The 21,484-nt window shown below is 41.7% G+C and overlaps 1 protein-coding gene across 1 annotated transcript in view; it reads left to right on the top strand.

Annotated features, from left to right (window-relative positions):
• Positions 1-19,845, top strand: part of VMP1 (vacuole membrane protein 1) — a 156,160-nt gene extending 136,315 nt beyond the window's left edge. The window contains exons 11-12 of the mRNA XM_039350001.1: positions 16,328-16,427; positions 18,679-19,845. Of these exons, the coding sequence (XP_039205935.1) occupies positions 16,328-16,427; positions 18,679-18,822 (244 nt within the window). The 3' untranslated portion in view covers positions 18,823-19,845. The remainder of the gene's footprint in view (positions 1-16,327; positions 16,428-18,678) is intronic.
• The last annotated feature ends 1,639 nt before the right edge of the window (positions 19,846-21,484 follow it).

Genomic DNA, 21,484 nt, shown 5'->3' with positions numbered 1-21,484 from the left:
TATTGCATGATCACTTCCTCCCAGGGTTCCTATGGCTCCAACACCGTCTATCATTTCATCTCTGTTAGTGAGAATTAGATCCAAAATGGCTAATCCCCTAGTTCCATTCTCTACTTTTTGGGAGACAAAGTTGTCTGCTAGGTTTGCCAGGAACCTGTTTGATCTTCCACTTGGTGCGGAGTTTGTCTCCCAGTTGATGTCAGGGTAGTTAAAGTCCCCCATTACTATTGTGATGTGCTTCCTACATACCTTAGTTAGCTGACTAGCAAAAAGTTCATCTATTTCCTCTGTTTGGTTGGGTGGTCTGTAGTATACACCTATGGCAATGTCATTCCCCCCCCCTTTTATATTGACCCAAATGCATTCAAGACAGTTTTTATCATTGTTGTACTCTATTTCTGTGAAGATGTAGTTATTTCTTATATAGAGAGCAACTCCACCTCCTCTTTTATTTGGTCTGTTTCTTTTAAATAATTTAAATCCCTCTAGCTGTGTGTTCCATGTGTGAGTTTCATCCCACCATGTTTCCGTAATGGCAACAATATCGTATCTGCCCTCATTAACCTGAATTTCTAGTTCACCCTGTTTGCTGTTCATACTTTGTGCATTGGTGTATAAACATTTGAGTCCTTTGTGGGTGGCCCTGTGTTTCCTTTCTACATAACCTGTGTGGTGCCTGAGTTCCCCTATTGTCTTACCACCTATTTGGTTAGGGCACTTTATATGGCACTCGCTATTAGAGGCTTCATTTTGATTGGTAGCAAGGTTGGTATTCTTGTCCACACACACATCTGTGCTACATGCACTGATAGCCCTATAGTTTTTAAATTGCCGGGGACAGGGTTGTTCCGTATCAATTAACTCCCTGTCCCCGCTGTTTAGTTTAAATTTCCCTCCAGGATTAGGCAAGCTGTACTTGCAAAAGCAAACATACAAATCCCCCATGTATTTCATTTCCTTGGCCAGACATAAAAATGTACTTTGCAGCACTCCCGTGCCGTTATTTCCATTTGAGATACAAATTTGAGTGTTTTCACTACCAACCATTCAAAATTAAAGATCACAGTGTTGCAGACGTGGTTACACTTTAGCTCCCCCCCCCCAAAAAAAAAAAATAACTTAAGCATAGGGAATTCTATCACAAAATTTTACTGAATGGCATGATTTTTGTTCAAATGTTTTTTTTAAGCTAAGATGATATAGTATAGAACAGAACAATAGAATAGAATAGAATAGAATAGAATAGAATAGAATAGAATAGAATAGAATAGAATAGAATAGAATAGAATAGAATAGAATAGAATAGAATAGAAAATATGGAATGGGATGGGATAGGATAGGATAGGATAGGATAGGATAGGATAGAATAGAATAGAATAGAATAGAATAGAATAGAATAGAATAGAATAGAATAGAATAGAATAGAGCTGAAAGGGACCTTGGAGATCTCCTAGTCCAGCCCCCCTGCTCAAGCAGGAGAATGCCTTTATTATATCATCTTGGCTTTAAATTATACTGAATGGTGTGTTTGTTGGTTTTTAAAGTCAAAATATAATCAACAAATACTTCTTTTTTGACATTTTTTTTAATTTTATTCAAAACAAGATTAAAATACAAAATATAAAATTCCCCTCCCCCCCATAAAGACAAAAAAACCCACAAAACAATCAAGGCATTAAAAAAGTGCATCAAAAATAAACACATTATACACATATGATCCCCTCTAGTTGAATATTGATTAATATTTTACTACAACATTAGTTCCTACCTCTTGTGAAAATTTTTTTAAACTATTCAATCTGTTTGCAAATTGTTGACGTCTTCTATATGTTAAATTAGTGTTAAAGTAGTTAACAGGAAGAACAATAATAGTAAAACAAAAAAAATGATGTTTCAAAACTCTCTGTTCACAAACTATTGTAATTCACTCGTAGAAAGTTTACTTCTTAATTATATTATTTTGGCTTTAAAAAAAACTGAAGAAAAAAAAATACGCCATTCAATACAATTTTAAGAACTTTACCATTTTTTATCCTTTTATTTCATCCGTTTGTTATTTGTTTCCTTGTCAGCTGCCTGATTCTGCATAAACTTGCAAAGATTTCTGGTTTTGAAAATGATTATATTAGACTTAAGTGCCCTGTTTTTTCGTCATAGGATGAATGCTGAAAAAATTGGCCATGTAATATCCTATCAATTGAATCTTCTTCTCTCCATTCTGGTACTTTTTCTCTCTGCTACCCTGTAATTAATGTGTTTCCAATACTTAGTTATTTAAAAGTAAAATATTCCCTCTACAACAGTGGTTCTCAACCTTTTTAATGCCGCGACCCCCAACCGGTCGTAAGTCGAGGACTACTCAACTGGTGCAGCACCGTTTGCAGAATGGGACTTTTGGCGGGCTAAGCAGGGCAGAGACAGCCTGGACAATTCCTATTGGCTTTTGAAAGCCAATAGAATTAGACTCTATTCAAGAGAGTCTATTCTATTGGCTTTCAAAAGCCAATAGAATAAAAGGGAGTAGCACAGCTAAGGAAAAGAGGGAAAAAAATGGCGGACTGTGTTGTTTGGCGACCCCCGTGAAATGGTCGTTCGACCCCAAATGGGGTCCCGACCCACAGGTTGAGAACCACTGCTCTACAACTTTTGGAAATTTCTACTTATAAAATCATACGTGGATAAAGTACAATGTGATATTAGGGAGATGACCAATATCTGAGAAAGGAGATTCACACTGAACTGAGTTTAAAAGAAAGTTTGAAAATAGATTGTGTAGTTGGACTCATGTGGGCAACAAATTTAAAGCACAGATAGTCCTTGACTTACGGCTACAATTGAGCCCAAATTTCCATTACTAAGCAAGACGGTTAAGTGAGTTTGCCCCATGTTACGACTTTCTTTGCCTTAGTTCTTAAGAGAACCTACAGTTGTTAAGTTTGTAACACGGTTGTAAAGTATAATAATAATATAATAATATTAATAATAATAATAATAGTAATAATACAAAAGTTGGAAGGGACCTTGGAGGTCATCTAGTCCAACCCCCTGCTCTATCTACCATTCTGTTGCTAAGTGAGATATTTGTTTTATCACATTTCTTGCCACAGTTGTTAAGCAAATCACTGCAGTTGTTAAGTTTGTGACACAGTTGTAAAGTGAATCTGGCTTCCCTATTGCTTTGGTTGATAAAAGATCGCAAAAGATGATCACATGACCCCCGGAGACACCGCAACCGTCATAAGTACATGCCAGTTGCCAAGCATCCAAATTTTGATCACGCGACCACGGGGACGCTGCAGCGGTCATAAGTGTGAAAAACGGTCATAAGTCACTTTTTTGGGTGTCCTTGTAACTTTGAGCTCACGACCGCTTATGTCTTTTTATAAAATTTGTTACTTCAAAAAGATGCTACCACATTCCTCCCAACTCGGAAAGTTTAAACAAGGAGAGTGTTAACTGGATTGGTCTTCACACTCGGTCAGTGTGACAAACCATATACTTTAAAATATTTGTCGGTGAAATGGTTCCCAAGTCTTTTTTCCTTAGTGCAGTCAACTCTCTCTTCCCACAGAGTATAAATCAGAAACCCAGTGGAATTATATGTTTTGAGCCTTGTGCCCGGAAAGGTAATTTAACAGCAAGTGGAAAGAGAAAGTTTAATTTAAAAAGAGAGAGAGAGAGAAGACACTTAGATGCGAAAGAAGCTCTAAACGAACTGTTTTTTTTTTTTTTTGAATAAACCACAATGGCATAATAATGAGGGGCTTCAGAGGATGAGGTCAAAGAGGGAAATTTCACCCACAAGGATTTAACCCAACTTGAATGGCCAATTACAAAACACTGGTCATGTGAACTGGGAAGCAGGAAATCAAAAGCCTGATGCATGACTAAGTTAAAGTTACAAACAATTTTTTAATTATTATTATTTAATCAGTTGTGCAGTCCTTGGTGATCCGCGAGCTTGGTGGTTTTCTTTAGACGTTTCATTACTAAACTAGATAACATCATCAGTTGCAGGCAAGCACATTTATTTATTTTTTAATAAATTATTTTCATTTTTGTGACAAACAAAAATCTTGTGTTGTTTGAACGGTGTATCTCAAGTGAGAAGTAACTGAATAACAGGATTGGAAGGGACTTTTGAGGTCTTCTAGTCCAACCCCCTGTTCAAGCAGGAAACCCTATGCTATTTCAGACAAATGGTTGCCATTTGTCTCTCTTCTTAAAAACCTCCAGTGTTGGAGCACCCACCATTTCTGGAGGCAGGTTGTTCCACTGGTTAATTATTCTAACTGTCAGGAAGTTTCTCCTTAGTTCTAGGTTGCTTCTCTCCTTGATCAGTTTCCATCCATTGCTTCTTGTCCTGCCTTCAGGTGCTTTGGAGAACAGCTTGACTCCCTCTTCTTTGGGGCAGCCCCTTAGAGATTGAAACACTGCTGTCATGTCAAGGACCATCCTTGGCCAGGGCTGAGATGGACAAATATAGACATTTAATTCCTTCTATTTTGAACAGCGAGAATGGAAAGTGGTTTTTTTCTTTGATTCAGAAAAACAGGCTCTGAAATTTTGTCCTGGTAGTTCTTCTTCCTTTTTTTTTTTTTTTCCTGCATTCAAAATTTGGGTCCCACCAAAATCGATTCCAGCTGATTCTGGATTTGTTCTGAATCACCCTGTAGATTTTTTGTTGTTGTTGTTGTCTGACCTATAATAGATGGCAGATTGAGAAAGGGTGATTTTTCTTCAATGCTGGGAGATTTTTTTTTTTTTTTATCACTACAGGAAGTGACAGCTCATTTCAAGTAGCCGTTATTGCTACTCGCATGACAGCCTGGAGGTGTGTAAAAACAGGGGGTGGGGGAAAGAACAAGGTTGGGCCAGCCAGGTGGAAGGTGTGTCCCCGGATGTGTGGGTGATAAGGAGAAAGTGAGAGGAGGATGTTAGAGGAAGAACAGTGATGCTTTAATTCAGTGTTTCTCAACCTTAGGGACTTTAGGATGGGTGGACTTCAACTCCCAGAATTCTCCAGCCAGCACTGAGTTAACTGAGTTAACCTACTTCCTTGAGAAGTCTTTTTCTTGGACAAAGTCCTTGAGGAACATCTATTCAACTTGGTATCCCTCAGACCTAGCACCGTTCTTGTCTTCTAGTTGTGTTCAGTCTTGCTTAAACTGAGGTTGTCTTAGAACCCATACATGTCCATTGTTGTTCTTGCACACCTATATTCCATCCATCACATGACTTGGAACTAGGTTATCTGAAGGACCAACTTTTTCCAGTTATCCAACCCACCAGAGTGCAGCAGCAGAGAATATTATGGGTCCCCATTTTGACACTCTTTGGTGATGCCCGAAAACGTGGTTCTGCCAATGGGCCTGGGGGACCTCAGGGTGATATGGAGCCCATTAAGTGGTTGGTCTGATAGTTGTCACCAGGGAGGTTTATTTGGTTTATTGGAGAGAGAAAGGTAGGTGAGGGGGGGGGGGAATGAATAGATTAGATCAGACATGTCAAACTTATGACGTCGCACAACGTATCGGGACTGTTTTGCCATTGCCAGCAGTGGGGTGGGTGCGGCTTCCGCGTGACACGCCCAGCCCATGGGCCGGCAGTTTACACCCCTGGATTAGATAGATAGACAGATAGGCAGGCAGGCAGGCAGATAGATGATAGGCAAGTAGGTAGGTAGGTAGATAGATGATAGATAGGTAGTTAGATAGATAATAAATAGGTAGGTAGGTAGATAGATGATAGGTAGGTAGGTAAGATAGATAGATAGATAGATAGATAGATAGATAGATAGATAGATAGATAGATAGATAGTAAATGGGTAGATTGGTAGATTGGTAGGTAGGTAGATGATAGAGAGAGAGAGAGAGAGAGAGAGAGAGAGAGAGAGAGAGAGAGATAGTAAATAGGTAGATAGGTAGATGATTGGTAGGTAGGTAGGTAGGATAGATAGATAGATAGATAGATAGATAGATAGATAGATAGATAGATAGATAGATAGATAGATAGATAGATAGATAGATAGAGATAGGTAGGTAGATAGGTAGGTAGATAGATAGAGATAGATAGGTAGGTAGGTAGATAGTAAATAGGTAGATAGGTAGATGATTGGTAGGTAGGTAGGTAGATTAGATAGATAGATAGATAGATAGATAGATAGATAGATAGATAGATAGATAGATAGATAGATAGATAATAGGTAGGTAGGTAGGTAGGTAGATAGATAGATAGATAGATAGATAGATAGATAGATAGATAGTAGCTAGATAGATAGATAGATAGATAGATAGATAGATAGATAGATAGATAGATAGAATCCTTGTAACAGTCTTATTTTGATGGAATAATTTATTGATTTGACAACCATGTTAGGAAGTCCAAGGACTACTGCAGGAACAGGCTGCCTGCCATTCCCAGCACCACCTTCTTCTAAAATAGGGCTCCCTCATACCTGATCTGCAAAGCTCCACAGGATAACCAGATGGCAACCGGGAGACCCAAATATTTGGGGAGATCCTTGCCTGTTCTACTCTTCTTCGCCTTTTCTTCCTGGCTGCACCTCGACGCCAAGGCTCTAGGATTGAAACGGTGCCTTGAGAGAGGGCAAAAACCCTTCCTGTGACTCAGGCTGAAATCACCATAAATACATGCTTTTTTGGAAAGCCCGATTGTATAGTTTGCATAACATCCTCTGTGCTAAAGAGCTCAGCTGCCATTCTTCCCTCCATTGTTCCTTCCTTCAAGGCAAACCTGTTTGAATGATCCGCTTGTCTGAATCTTCGGGTAGGTGGATGACTGGGGACCTGACTCATGTAGTTATCAAAGAACACAGCTTCAGGGTGGTGAGGTCAAATTCCTCAGCTCTCATGTGCCCACCACACACACACACACACACACACACACGCGCGCGCACACACACACACACACAAACCAAAAAAACCACCCAGAAAGCCCCCTAGGGTGGGCAACGTACAACCGGCTAAATGGCTTGCAGAGTCAAGTTGCAAACTGCCCTGGAAAAAAGTGACGGGCGGAAAGGCAGAGTTGGAAAGCCAGGTTGGGTCAGATGGAACTTCCGACCAAACCAGCCTTTTTTTTCCCTGATAGCAATTATTGGTCTGCTTCCAAGATGCTCAGTGCAAGACATGATAGCCCTTTGCTTTGAGAGCAGCCAGAAAATCAATTTTTGTGCATTTTTGGAGTGCTTTTTTGAAAAAACCAATTATACCTAGTCCTTATCTTCCCTTCCTTCCTTCCTTCCTTCCTTCCTTCCTTCCTTCCTTCCTTCCTTCCTTCCTTCCTTCCTTCCTTTCCCTTCCTTCCTTCCTTCCTTTCTTTCTTCCTTTCCCTTCCTTCCTTCCTTCCTTCCCTTTCATTTCATTTCCTTTCTTTCCCTTCCCTTCTTTCTTCCTCCTTCCTTCCTTCCTTCCTTCCTTCCTTCCTTCCTTCCTTTCTTTCTTCCTTTCCCTTCCTTCCTTCCTTCCTTCCTTTCTTTCTTTCTTTCTTCCTTTCTCTTCCTTCCTTCCTTCCCTCCCTCCCTTTCATTTCATTTCCTTTCCTTTCTTTCCCTTCCCTTCTTTCTTCCTTCCTCCTTCCTTCCTTCCTTCCTTCCTTCCTTCTTCCCTTCCTCCCTTCCCTCTCCCTCACTCCCTCACTCTTTCCCTTACTTACATACTTACTTATCCCATCTTTAGAAGTAACACAAGGCAAGAAACACACCAAATTTCCTTCCTCCTCCTATTTTCCACATAACAACCCTGTAAGGTGGGTTGGGCTAAGAGAGAGTGACAGCTCAAAGGCACCCAGCCAGCTCTCATGCCAAAGGCAGGAGTAGAACTCACAATCTCCTGGTGAATGGCCCAAAGTTAGCCAGCCAGCTTTCATGTCTCTGACAGGACTAAAACTCACCATCTCTTAGGCCAGCACCTTAACCACTACACCAGTTAATCCCCCTGAGGAGAAATTTTCTTCGTGATCACGTTGGCCTACTTGCTCTATCATTGTAACAGACATTAAACTGCCATGCTGTGTTTCTTTTTGCCTAGCACAGTGGTTCTCAACCTGTGGGTCGGGACCCCATTTGGGGTCGAACGACCATTTCGCGGGGGTCGCCAAACAACGCAGTCCGCCATTTTTTCCCCCTTTTCTTTGGCCACGCCCCTGGCGCCCGGTGATGTATAAGTGGTTGGGGGTCACCACAACATGGGGAACTGTATTATGGGGTCGCGGCATTAGAAAGGTTGAGAACTACTGGCCTAGCAGAAAAAACTTCCAGTAGGTGGGACGGACAGACACGCGCGCGCGCACACACACAGACACACACACACACACACACACACACACACACACACACACACACACGGAGGGAGGGAGGGAGGGAGGGAGGGAGGGAGGGAGGGAGAGAGAGAGAGAGAGAGCGCATTGGAATAAGACAGGGGCTGTTGTTTAAAATCAGTCGTGCTGAATCTCACCCTCAGCCTTTTGACCGATTTATTGTTCAGCCCTTGTCAGGGATTCTTACAGACCCGCTTTAAAGCTCTTTTGAAAGAGAGCTAATAAATGTGTTCAGTCTCTCTTCTGGTTCCTGGGGGGAAGGGGGGGGATGCCCCATAGCAAACAATGGATTCACTTAACAACCTACAGCGTTCACTTAACGAGCACTGCAAAAATGGTTTGTAAAATCAGGTGCAGCCATGGGACGGCCTGCTTTGCAACAGTCACGACTTAGGACAAAAACTGTTGTAAATAATTGTTGTAAATCAAGGACTGCCTGTGCCTCCATTTCCTCTGTACAGAATATGGAAAGGGCGATAATGCATTCCTTCATTGCTTTTTTTTTTTAATGCTTCCATATTTATAGGCAGTGAGGGCTCCTGAGTTAAAGGGGAGAGATGGAGTATAATAGAGGTAAGGAGGAGAAAGTTTAAAAGGAAATGTTAGCCAGAGGGAAAGAAAAAGAGAACGCATTCAGATGGGAGATAGATTGGATGGATAGATGGATGGATGGATGGATGGATGGATGGATGGATGGAGGATGGATGGATGGATGGATGGATGGAGAGATAGCTAGATAACTAGATGGATGATAGATAGATAGATAGATAGATAGATAGATAGATAGATAGATAGAATGGATAGGGATGGATGGATAATGAATATATGGATGGATGGATGGATGGATGGATGGATAGATAGATAGATAGATAGATAGATAGATAGATTAGACAGATAGATCAAAGGATGGATGGATGGATGGATAGAAAGATAGCTAGATAACTAGCTGGATAGATAGAAAGATAGCTAAACTAGCTCGATGGATGGATGGACGGACAGACAGACAGTAAGATAGATAGATAGATAAAATATAAATGGAAAGAGGAGCTAAAACAGGCAGGAGAAGTGATGTGGCCTGAGAGAAGAAATAGCTTGGACAGGACATCCCCACCCTCTCCTTACATTTGGCTTCCGCATGAGGACTAGTAGTGCTCTCTTTTAAATTTGCCTCCTTAGAATTGTAGATTAAGTTGGACTCCGTGACTGCGGCCCACCATCCATCCTGAAACCAGGGGGGGGGGGAGTGAATTCATCAGTAGCCGATCAGGGTGCGTTCCCAGAGCCGCTGGCTTGCAGATCGGCTTAACTGTTCTTGGGATTTAAGGCCCTGTTGTTGAACAACCTGGAGTTAGCCTCTGACTAAGATCGGGAAATTGTTAACCGTGTGTGGTGTTACATCCTAACAATCAGTCCAGATGCTTCACAGAGAAGCACTCAGGGTTGTGAGTGTTCGCACAAGCCCTGCAAATCACACGTTAGCACAAACCTCTTTCCACTCACCTATTAGACCAAACCTTGTCATTCACGTGGAATTATGATTTATTATTATTATTATTTGAGTTCTGTGGGGGTTCTTACCTGGGGTTTTGGGGGACTTGAAAATTTTGAGGGTTCCTGAGCTGGCTGCCGCTCGGATCACCAAAGGGCAGTGGGCGTGGTGCAAACGTCATTTACCTTGGCTTTGCGTCCCAGTGTTTAATCTCTTAACTAACAATCAAAGCAGAGAATACACGGAAGAAAATGGCTTGTTTGTGGAGTGTGGGATAAAAAGGAAGACCGTATTCCTGTTTGGGAATAGGGAGCAGACCTGGCAACTGTTTTTTTTTTTTCGGTGTGCTACTTCGCTGGTTTGTTGTTGTGAGGAAAATAGGAAGAGAAAGGAGTATGTTTTCCGCCTTGAGTTATTTATAAAAATAATAAAGGCAAGATATGCATTTATATTTTAAGAAAAATGTTGGTGAGGCATGTACAGAGCCTTGAGCTTGAATGAATAGCAGCAAGATCACTAATAGGACAATGATTTATGACATATTGCTTTCAGGAATATGTTCTCCGGGAGAGAAATTGAAAAGTGGACATCTAGCTGTTGTCTAGAACACTTGAAAACTATTTTTCTTTCAAAAAGGGCTGTGTCATTGGTGAAAGTGAAACGGGCAATTCTTTTCAGAGGTTGGAAAGTATCCCTAGCAATTTTTTTAAATGTTGATTCTCCAGCTTTTTGTGTGCAAAGGTAGACCGAAGGAGAGAATGAAAAATACGTGGCACTCTGTGTTCACTCCAGTGACAAAGCTTTGTGATGGAAAACAAAGGATTTAGGAGAGCGCTGAAGTCATTTTTATAATGATTTGTGTTTTTTGAAAACCTCTAGAGTTCAAAAATACAATTTTAAAAGAGTCTTCCTTTGCCTCGTGCTCATTTTTAAACTAGAATGTTATAGTCCTTAAAGCACAAATTATTCAAGAAGTACAAAAAAGTGCAGACTCAAATTTATTTATTTATATGTCCATTCATTTTCATACAGTTAGGGTCTTATTCAAAAAATGTTTTAAAATTGTTATGTTTTCAACAAATCACAATCCAAAGGATTTAAGTAGACTATTTTTATTTTAGTGACTTATGTATCTGAAACCTGGGATTGTGTTTTTAGCCCCTAAATTATACTTCAAGAAAAGATCAGAAAATAAAATCCAGCCTTATATCTGCAATACAAATGTTAAGGATTGTGATTTGGTACAATTATACCTCCATTCTATAGAATTAAACCCCATTTCTAATTATAAAGAATATTATAGAGAGCTGAAATGGAAGAGTTTTCCCCTGAACTGTTGAATTAGTTGTGCTTTTCCTTACAACTGTAGATTTTCGGACTCAATTTTATATACCTTTGCTTTGTCTGTTTTTCTAAGAATAAGTCCTTGAATTAAATAAAACTTTTTTTTTTTTCATTTGAGTGCAGGTATTGTACACCCGTTTCCCTGAACTGCTAATTCTCAACACCAAGATGATTGAACTTTATTTTCTTTGCACAGATATTTTAATCAAAAATACCTGTGAGAATATATGCCACCAATGCAATTGATCTATGCCAATTTCTTCTCTTATTTATATTTCACATGTCTTAATTCTTTTGAAATTTGAAAAAAAATTGGAAGATCCCGTTAAGCGACCACATAATTTTTACCTCTTCATCTAGGGCTAATTGATAGATATGCATTTAATTTTTTTTTAACTGGGCTCTGCATAATTAAAGGAAGTGTGTAAGTTCAGGAAAAAAGGTAACTTGCTGGCACTTCTGAGGGTGTTTCACAAAAATGCTTCGAGGACCAAAAGCCAAGATATAGACTGTAAAAATGAATAATTTCAATAAGATGCAGAAAAATTCTCAGGGTTGAAGTTTTTTTAGACTGTGTATCTCTACATCAGATAAAGGATAAATTTGTAATTCACACCCACTGAAGCCTCATTTCGAGAAAAGCAACTTATCTTCCTAAGCTGGAAAATTAGCAGAAGTTGAGAATTATTTGCCCCGGATGGGTGGCAGAAGTGAAGTCAAAAACCATATTGCCATTCGGCAAAAGTTCATTCCAAAAATTGCTTTCCCCCCCCCACTCTTATTTTTATTTATCTAATTTTGAAAAGCCACTAGAAAACTGGAACTTAAATAAGAACGCACAGCAGTGCACATTTGTGTTCAATTTTTAATGGTTAATTGAAAATGCTTGATTAAAATTAATTCACCATTTAATTAAAAACGGTGAATTAAATGGAGAATCGTAGCTGAAGGACTGCTACTTTTAGACAACTCCTGTAATTTACAAAAAAAAAAAAAAAGGTTTTGCCCAGCTATAGCATTATATAAATTAAATGAACAGGCAGTCCTTTTGAAATATTTGTTTCCTCCAACATAGCTCTCCTTTCAAAGGAACCCAGCATTAAGAGGTTCCACTTTCTGTAAAACTTTTTTTTCAAGATCAGAAATGTGGGGTTTTTTTTATTTTCCTTTTCATTAGATAAGAGAAACACATTTCTCTTCTGTATCTTACCTGTTCTGAAACGTCATTACATACATGAAAAACAGGTATCTAAAGTTTTCCCCCCTTAATTAATAATCCACAATTAGCACCAGAGCCCGCAGATTAAAACCACCCAGTTGAGAGAAGAGAAACTACAACATTTTAACATTATTTAAAGCTGCTTTTATTTTGTCTTCTGGTTGTTGAAAATAGCAAAGTTTCAGTAGTTAACCGTAGTTGTCTAAATACATAAGCATCCTCCAAGGTCCACGGCAAAACCTATTAAAACCTGTACTGTGCGGCTGATTTAAAAGATGATTATTTTATGGCAGGTTCGATTACCGGAAAAAGAGTTGTAAAAAGAGAAAATGAAAAAAAAAAAAGTGAATTGTTGATGCATAAGAATCAAGCCTTACCCCGATCTTGAATGTTGTTGCTTGGACTTTATTCTGCAGTTAAATTTCAGTAGCAAGTGGGTTTTAAGCCCTTACAGAGATGAATAGTATTCAGCCACTCATTTAATACTCATTGTCTGGGCTTTCCTTATCTAAGATCTGCTGACTCTCTTTGAAAGTTTGAACAGTTTTCTCTGATCTGGATTCTGTGTCATCTTTACTGAAATGCAGAATCGGTTTGTAAAAGATGACTTGCTTTGCCACGCAAAACATTGGGGAGACTCATACCAGAACGATGATGAGTCTTAATTTTTAAGGAGGGAAAGGTGTCTAAAGGTGAGAGGTTTTCTTAATATGATATCGCTCTTTTTTTTTTAATAATCCTGCCGTTTTAAAACGATCTTGTTGAAGAACAACAGCGCACCGTAAAATGTTTGGGGATGGGTCTCTTAATTTTTTTCAGTGAGGGTCACTTACCCCCTTTTTTTAAAAAAAAAAAAGAGGCTGTATGCTACATTTTATTTTTCTAGGGTTTTCAAGGATTGAGGAATTGTTCCCGGTATAAAATTGGAGGAGTATAAAAAAGTTTTATTTTTTATTTTTGGTTTCAGTACATACCAGATGAGTGCCATGTTAGGACTTGCTTGTGGTCTTAAAACTTCCCAGTCAAATAAAGGTTCTGAATTTACTGAAAGGCAGAGGTGCTTTTTAATCTATGTATCTTGTTAAAACAGGGAGGATATTGTACGTATTGAGAAGAACAAAAGCAATTTCTTCTCCGCCCAAAAATCTAGATCTCCAAAGGCTGACCTGGGTTATTTAAATATATGTGAACCAGTTGCCAAGTCTATGAATTCTGATCACGTGATCATAGGGATGCTGCAAGGGTCATAAGTCGGTTATTTCAGTGCCGTTGTAACTTTGGACAGTCACTGAGCGAACTGTTGTAAGTTGAGGACTACTTGTATAAGAAATAACGGCAATATTGTCCGGGCTTGTCCATTCTTTGGTTTCTTTGTTGATTTTGTGTGCACGTGCGCTGTTCAGACCTTGATGTACATTTGACAAAAGAATGTTGTGAATTTATTTATTGATTAAATTGATATGCTGCTGTTCTTACTGTCCAAAGCAAATCATAAAGGAAGCCATAATCTAATTTAATTGAGAATATTTTTTTTTAAATACTTTGTCCACTTGGGAGAAGACGAGTGGTTGGGAATTATTATTATTATTTTTTTTGACCCACAAATCCCCCCTTTTGGCTTCCAGCAGTCTCCTCAAAGAAGAAAGCCCAAAAGGCTACATTTGGGCAGGGGGATCCAATGGGGACCTCATGAGATTCCAGAGATGGTGTTGAAGGCAGCCAGGTCTCCCAGATTTCCGAGATCCCAATTTGTGGTTTTCACTGGCGTTATTGACTCTTCCGAATGTGTTCAAAAGCCAAGATTCTTTGTTAATCAATCACCTTCTTATTCTGTCTTTCTCTTTCCTTTCTCTTGTTTCTCTTTTTCTTTCCCTCTCTCTCTCTCTCTCTTTTTTTTCTTTTCTTTCTTTTTTTCTCTTTTCTTTCTTTTCTCTTCTTTCTTTCTCTTTTCTTTCTCTTCTTTCACTTTTTCTTTCCTTCTCTCTCTCTCTCTCTCTCTCTTCCCCACCTTTCTTCATCCCCATCCAGCCAGTCCAGAAAATACTGCCATTGGTGGCTTCCACTAGAATAATAGAATAACAGAGTTGAAAGGGACCTTGGAGGTCTTCTAATCCAACCCCCTGCTCAGGCAGGAAACCCTGTACCCTTTCAGACAAATGGCTGTCCAGTCCCTTCTTAAAAACTTCCAGTGTGGGAACACCCACAACTTCTGGAGGCAGGTTGTTCCACTGGTTAATTGTTCTCACTGTCCATTTCTGACCCTCCTTCCCCATTTTTCTCCAGCATCTTAAAGAGCACCTTGTCCATGCTGCTGGAGATCCCCCCCTTTTCTTTACCCGAGGGGGGCACGGACACAGAATGATACCTGCTTTGGCCTGATCCTGGTTTGGGCGTGGTGGGGGCTGAATATGCTAGTAGAGAAAAACAGCATCCCCACCTCCACCCCACTCATAATCCTTCCAAAGGATGTCATGGATCACTTGGGGGGGGGGGCTTCCATTGTGGATTCAAGCTTTTTCTTAGCTCCAGAAAAAAGGCAGCTCTCAGCCTGATTTCCCCCAAGCCCACCCCTCTCATTTGTGCCAAGCCAGCATTTCTTTCTATCTTAAGGAAAAGTGGTAATCAGCACACAGTTCCTCCGCAGCCTTAGCCAGCCAGGAAACACTGCGGCATGATTCAGAAGCCAAAATTCTTTGTTAATCAATAACCTTCCCTTTCTTTCTTTCTTTCTTTCTTTCTTTCTTTCTTTCTTTCTTTCTTTCTTTCTTTCTTTCTCTTTCTTTCTCTCTCTTTCTTTCTTTTTTCCTTCCTTCTTCCTTTTTCTTTCTCATTCCTTCTGTCCTACCTTCCTTATTCTTTCTATCCCTTTTTTTTTCTTTCTTTTATTTTCTCTTATTCCCTTTCTTTTTCTTTCTTCTTCCTTCTTTCCTACCTTTCTTTCTTTCTCTCTATCTCTTTTTCTTGCTCTTTTGTTTTATTCTTTCTCTTATTCCCTTCTTTCCTTCCTTCCTTCCTTTTTCCTTCATTCCTTTCTTTCTTTCTCTTTCTTTCTTTCCCTTTCTTCTCTTTCTTCTTCCTCTTCCTCTTTTCTCTTTTTCTTTTTCTTTCTCTTTCTCATTTTCTTTTTCTTTCTTTTTCTCTCTCATTTTTTTTCTTTCTTCCTCTTCTATTTCCCCCCCCCCCCCATTGCCTGACTTTTGATGGGAGGTACCTTTCTGCAGCTGGGGAATGCATTCTTTTTGGGATAAGGCCCTGGGGGTGCGGGGGGGGGGGGAAGGAATGACGCAGGAGTTGTCCTAATAAGGACTTGGTTTGGGCCAGGCCCGCCTCTTTTGGGGAGGAGGGGGGCCAGTCAGCCGTGGGAGGCGGGCTGTTTCTTTTTTAAACGGGGCGACTGACACCAGCCAAGTCATTTCCTCGCTAATCGGTTCAAACCAGTTCTTACAGGAACCCCTGGGTGATAAATGGTGGGGACTTTTCTGAAGTCACCCCACGCCAACCCGGCACCGGCCTGACCCACCACGGGGCTGCCCCACTTCAGGAAGTGCCAGTCTCGGCTGCAGACCTTTCCTCTCTGCGCCCAGCTGGAGTTTTTAGCCGATCTTGCCAACTTGCCAAAGCAATTTTTTTTCTCCATCTTTTCTTTTCTTGGCTGGTTTTTTTTTTTCTTCTTCTTCTTTTCCCTTTAATTTTATTTTTTACACCAGCTGGAGGACGGCCCCTGTTCTTTTCTGTCTTCCCAGCCACCCCCTTTCCCTCCGTGGGGGCTGGTTTTTTTTCTCCCTCTTTAGCTTTTATTAGGTAAGTTCCCCCCCCTCTGCCGCCAATCATGTTTCTTGTGCTCTCTCTTCTCCCTCCCCTTTCTCTTCCTCGCTCCCCCCTCCCCAAATGCCTGGCCTCCCTCGCAACTTGGGGCCCCCCCGATTCACCCATAGCTCCGTGCCCGGCATTGGTGCCTCGCTGCAAAAACCTTTTCAAGAGTACTTGGAAGCTCAGCGGATCAAGCTGCATAGCAAAGCCAACGACACCCCCCAGGTAAGAAATCTCACCTTTTTTTTCCTTTCCCAAATGTCTCATTTTTCTCCCGTCCCCCTTTTGTTGCTGGCATTAAGGAAAATAGCAAGACTGTCTGGATAGGAAACAGCTGGTTAAAGCAGGTTAAGAAATGGACCGCCTTGAGAATATTGAGAATAAAAATTGAGGAAGCTCTCTGGATAATAAAATATCCGTAATCCAGTCCTGGGAAGATTCTTTAGCCCTGTATGTATATTTTAGTTTGACTGAAGAGTGCTTCTGCATTTCTTCCTTCCTTGCCTGTCCCACCTTAATTCATCTCCAAAAGTGGGCCTTTGAAAAGCGAACCGCTCTTAGGGAACTCTCGAAAAGTGTGGTTTTTATTCTTACTTTTTAGTTCACCGCTCACGGCTGCCCTCCCGCGTGTTGAGCGGAAAAACTTAGGAGTCAATAAGACTTCCACTGAGGCCTGTCCCGTTATCATTCCTCCCAACGCTAACTTTCTAAGTCCAATTTTTTAAACCGATGCCCGAGCTCCCGGGGGGGGGGGGGGCAGGGAGCAGAACGGCAGGCTGTCCTCAACCTGGGACTTTCACCCAAGAGTTAATAAGAACCAGGTCAGTTTTTTTAGCAACTCCTGTCATCTAACATAGAATAACAGAGTTGGAAGGGACCTTGGAGGTCTTCTAGTCCAACCCCCTGCTCAGGCAGGAGACCCTATACCAGGGGTAGGCAACCTTGGCTCTTTTATGACTCGTGGACTTCAACTCCCAGAATTCCTGAGCCAGCCATGCTGAGGGGAAAGGGAGAGGTTTCCATGCTGAGCCATGCTGGCTCAGGGATTCTGGGAGTTGAAGTCCACGAGTCATAAAAGAGCCAAGGTTGCCTACCCCTGCCCTATGTCCATTCCTGACAAGTGGGCTGCCCAATCTCTTCTTAAAAACCTCCAGTGTTGGAGCACCTACAACTTCTGGAGCCAAGCAGTTCCACTGGTTAATTGTTCTAACTGTCAGGAAGTTTCTCCTTAATTCCAGGTTGCTTCTCTCCTTGATTAGTTTCTTGCTTCTTGTCCTGCCTTCTGGTGCTTTGGAGAAGAGTTTGACACACACACACACACACCCCCACACACACATCTCTTCTTTGTGACAGGCCCTCAGATACTGGAATTCTGCTATCAGGTCACCCCTCCTCAGTGATAGGATTCAAATATGTGAACAATCTGTGTGGATGCCGCTTCCAGAAATCCATTCTGGGCCTGGGCAACAAAAAATTAGCTACCGGTTTTGCCAAAGTGGTGCAAACCGGCTGAATCCCTCCACAGGTTTACTCATTGAGTAATTAAAGAAGCAGTTTTGTAGATTCACTTTCCATAGGGTGCTCCACTTAAAAGCATCTGAGGTTGCTGGTGGCACCCCTGGCAGCCTAAACTGCCTGGATAAATTATTCGGTCTTGTGTGAGACACTTTCTGATACTCCCACGTTATTCTTGAGAAACCAAGTTGGTCAGATCAACTTCCTGGAAGGATGCTGATCCAGTTATTACTCATCTTCCCATGAAAGGCCACTTAATTCTTTCCAGTAATAGAATTGGTCACTGGTCATCTGCCGCCCGCATTGCCCGTTATTGCTAAACCAAACTTTGTAACTGGAGAGTCCCTTGAACCCAGGGCCATCTGCCCGGGCCTGGGAGGAAACATGGACTCAACCCCGCCCCCCCCCCCCCGAAGAGCCTAGCAAGCTTGCTTTGCTGCCCAACAAACCTAGGTTAGAAAGTGGCAGAAGCTGGCTACCTCCCATCTACGTACAATACAGGAAGTCCTCAACTTACGACAGCTCTTTTAGTGACCAAATTTAGAACTGCAAAAAGTGACTTATGACCATTCTCACACTCACGACCGTTTGCGGAATCCCCGTGGTCACGTGATCAAAATTCAGACGCTTGCCAACTGCCTCGTATTTATGACAGTTGCGGTGCCCCCCTGGGATCACGTGATCACCTTTTGCCATCTTCCGACGCGCAAACTCAATGGGGAAGCCAGATTCACTTAACAACCGTGTCACTTATCTAAAGACTGCAGTGATTCGCTTAACAACCGGGGCAAGAAAGTTTGTAAAATGGGGGAAAATTCACTTAACAAACGTCCCATGTATAGCAACAGAAATTTCGTGGCCGTAAGTCGAAGACAACCTGTATTTTGAAGCACGCGTGACCCTAATATTCATTTTTTTTTCCTTCTTTTTATCTCCTTCCCTCTTGTCCTCCTTTCTGCAGGGCGAAAACTGGCTCTCCTGGACATTTGAGAAATTGGTTATAATTATGGTGTGCTATTTTGTCTTATCCATTATTAACTCCATGGCCCAAAGTTACGACAAGCGTCTCCAGCAACGGAGGAACTCCGAGAGGAAAGCAAAATGAGCTGGAGCAGGAAAGGGAGGGATAAAACCCCAACTTCCACCGGAATAACCAGCCTTCTGTTTAATAATAATAATAATAATAATAATAATAATTTGCAAAAGAGGGACGGGGTACGGGAGGGCATCTAGGAGTGGACTCTTCGGTTCAAGTAACTCGGCCATTAGTCATGGATCACCATCTCCACGTTTAAAGGTAACACGTGTACCATTCTTTCAATGTAAATTAATTTCTTGTTTTAACATATATGCTCGCTCACATCCAAATTCACTACAGGGCTGGGTTAGCGTTGGGGTATTTTCCCCCCCCCTTGCCTTTTCTCATTTTTTACAAAAAGTTCCTTGCCTTCCAGAACTTTTAGGGCTACTGGCCATGATGTTTAACGTTCAAGATGGACCAGTCTCTCCCTGATGGATGCAAAACCATCCCTCGTCTTAACCTGACTAATCTTAGATTTACTAGCAGCAGGCGTGGCCCTTTGACAAACATCTGGAAATTTCACGTGAAAGGTTGGGGCCTCTGATTTTTTTCTTCCCCTTGGACCTATTTAGAAGGGCATTAAGTCAACACCCTCTCAGATCATTCCAGACTTCCTCCTTTGGGTCTTTTAAAACTGTCCTCCGTTCTTCCCCTTTTTCTGTGTGTTCCGGTAAATCCTCCCCCTCCCAATTTTTTTTTCTTTTTTTAAAATTTTTTATTTTAGTTCCTTTGCATAATCTTTCAACCCCCGTTTTGATCGAATTGCTTGCTCTGCTCTGTTGGGAATTCTCGCTTTTTTGGATTTTCCCAAGAACTCCTTGCTCAGATAAAAGGAATAGACAGGGTGGGTTTTGACACTGTTCAGTTATTTTTATTTATTTAACTGACCCTTAGCCCCGACACCTGGAATTATCCTCGTGTTGGATTTTTTAAAATGGTTAACTCTCGCAGTGTTTCCAGAGCGCTGTTTAGGAAACGCACAGGAAGTTGGTTTTGTAAGATGCAGGTAACGGGAAAGGTAACTGGAATAAACAACATTCAAAGATAGCTTCACGCTGCCTCTTTTTGTTAAAAGGTGGGGGGGGGAAGACGTTGGTTACAAAGCAGGTTCTTTGCTTCATTGCATGCTTGCATCTCAGAAAGGATGGAGAGGATATCGGGGATCTAAAGGACCCACCACAGGCAGATTCAAAGGAAGACACTTCCTGCGTTCCCAAAAGGAGATCCTCCTCATTTCCAAAGCGTAGTTGGGAGGTGGTAGCTTGGTTCATAGATGATTGGGCCTGTTTGGGCATCTGGGTTCCTGCTGCATGGAGAAGGGGTCTCCTTTTTGGCAAGATGTTCTGCTTTGCTGAAGAACATCTTCAGAACTTTGGCAGAATTGGACTTGACAATAGTGCCTGGCAGAAATTATTTTTTCTTTGTAAGGGTGTTGGCTAATCCAAAGCCAGTTGATTTTAGCGGATGCTTGGTTTCACCCAATCCCATTTTATGTTGCCTTATGCGTGGTCATCGTGCCTCTGAAGACCAGTTAGGTTTCTGACAGATTGTCCTCTGTTTGGTCAAGCGAGCGGTATGTCTCCCATCTTCTCCCACTTGTGTGCCCCCCCACACACACCTGCCTTCCTGTCTAGCATTGTGACTCCTTGGCGTGTACCTTTCTGTCGGATAGCTTATCAGACTGATGTTGACTGTTGGATGTCATGGCAACAACAGTCGGTAGGCTGTCTGACATTTTGGTATCTTTCATCTTGACTGTGTCCATCCATCCATCCATCCGTCCGTCATCTCCAACCTGTTTGTCCAACCTTTGGCTGCTGCCTCGACATTTGCAATCTTTAAGAAGCGGACGTCCTTGGATAGCTCAAACCCTCCTGCCCTTCACGTTGATCATCTTGAGGTATATTGGGAGCCATGTCACTCAAGGTCTTTTGGCAGGTATGTTTCCAGGGGGCGAGAAGCTCTGCGTTGAGATGGCGGGTGGAGTAAGATGTCCTCAGACAGGGTTGAGCAAGAGAAAAAGGACGCCCCTCGTTCAGAGCTAGGGAGACACACATCAGTCAATTAAATCCAGATTTCTTCAAACTTCCCTCAGCTATTCAAAATGGTGCTTCCTCTACCTTTTGCAAGATGTCTTCTGAGCAGTGTGGTGGGGTTAGGGTCTTCCAGATGAAACAGTAGAAAAGCAAAATGATGGATTCACGGCAGTTCATGTTCATCCATCCTGGCTAGAGAATTCAGGCTTCCGTTTTGACAAGGAGATCAGCTTTTCTGCCCTGGTGGAAGTATTTTCATGCAAGTTAGTTCTGCATGAAACCCCTGGAAGGATTTCAGTTCCCCCAACTTTTGATCTGGCCTTTCCATAGAATGGTGTTTCTCAGCCTTGACAGAAAGAATTCTGGGAGTTGAAGTCTACACATCTTTAAGCTGCCAAGGATAACAAACATTGGCCTAGCGGGGATAGGCAACCTTGGCTCTTTTATGACTTGTGGACTTCAACTCCCAGAATTCCTGAGCCAGCATGGCTCAGCATGGAAACCTCTCCCTTTCCCCTCAGCATGGCTGGCTCAGGAATTCTGGGAGTTGAAGTCCACGAGTCATAAAAGAGCCAAGGTTGCCTATCCTTGGTATAGGAGTTTTTCAGCTTGCAGACCCCACATATCAATAGCAGTTGTCCTCAGCTTAC

Source organism: Crotalus tigris, unplaced genomic scaffold, assembly GCF_016545835.1.
Source record: "Crotalus tigris isolate CLP2741 ecotype Arizona unplaced genomic scaffold, ASM1654583v1 scf7180000018306.2785112, whole genome shotgun sequence".
NCBI classification, from domain to species: Eukaryota; Metazoa; Chordata; class Lepidosauria; order Squamata; family Viperidae; genus Crotalus; species Crotalus tigris.
This window is presented reverse-complemented; position numbering and strand designations above follow the sequence as displayed.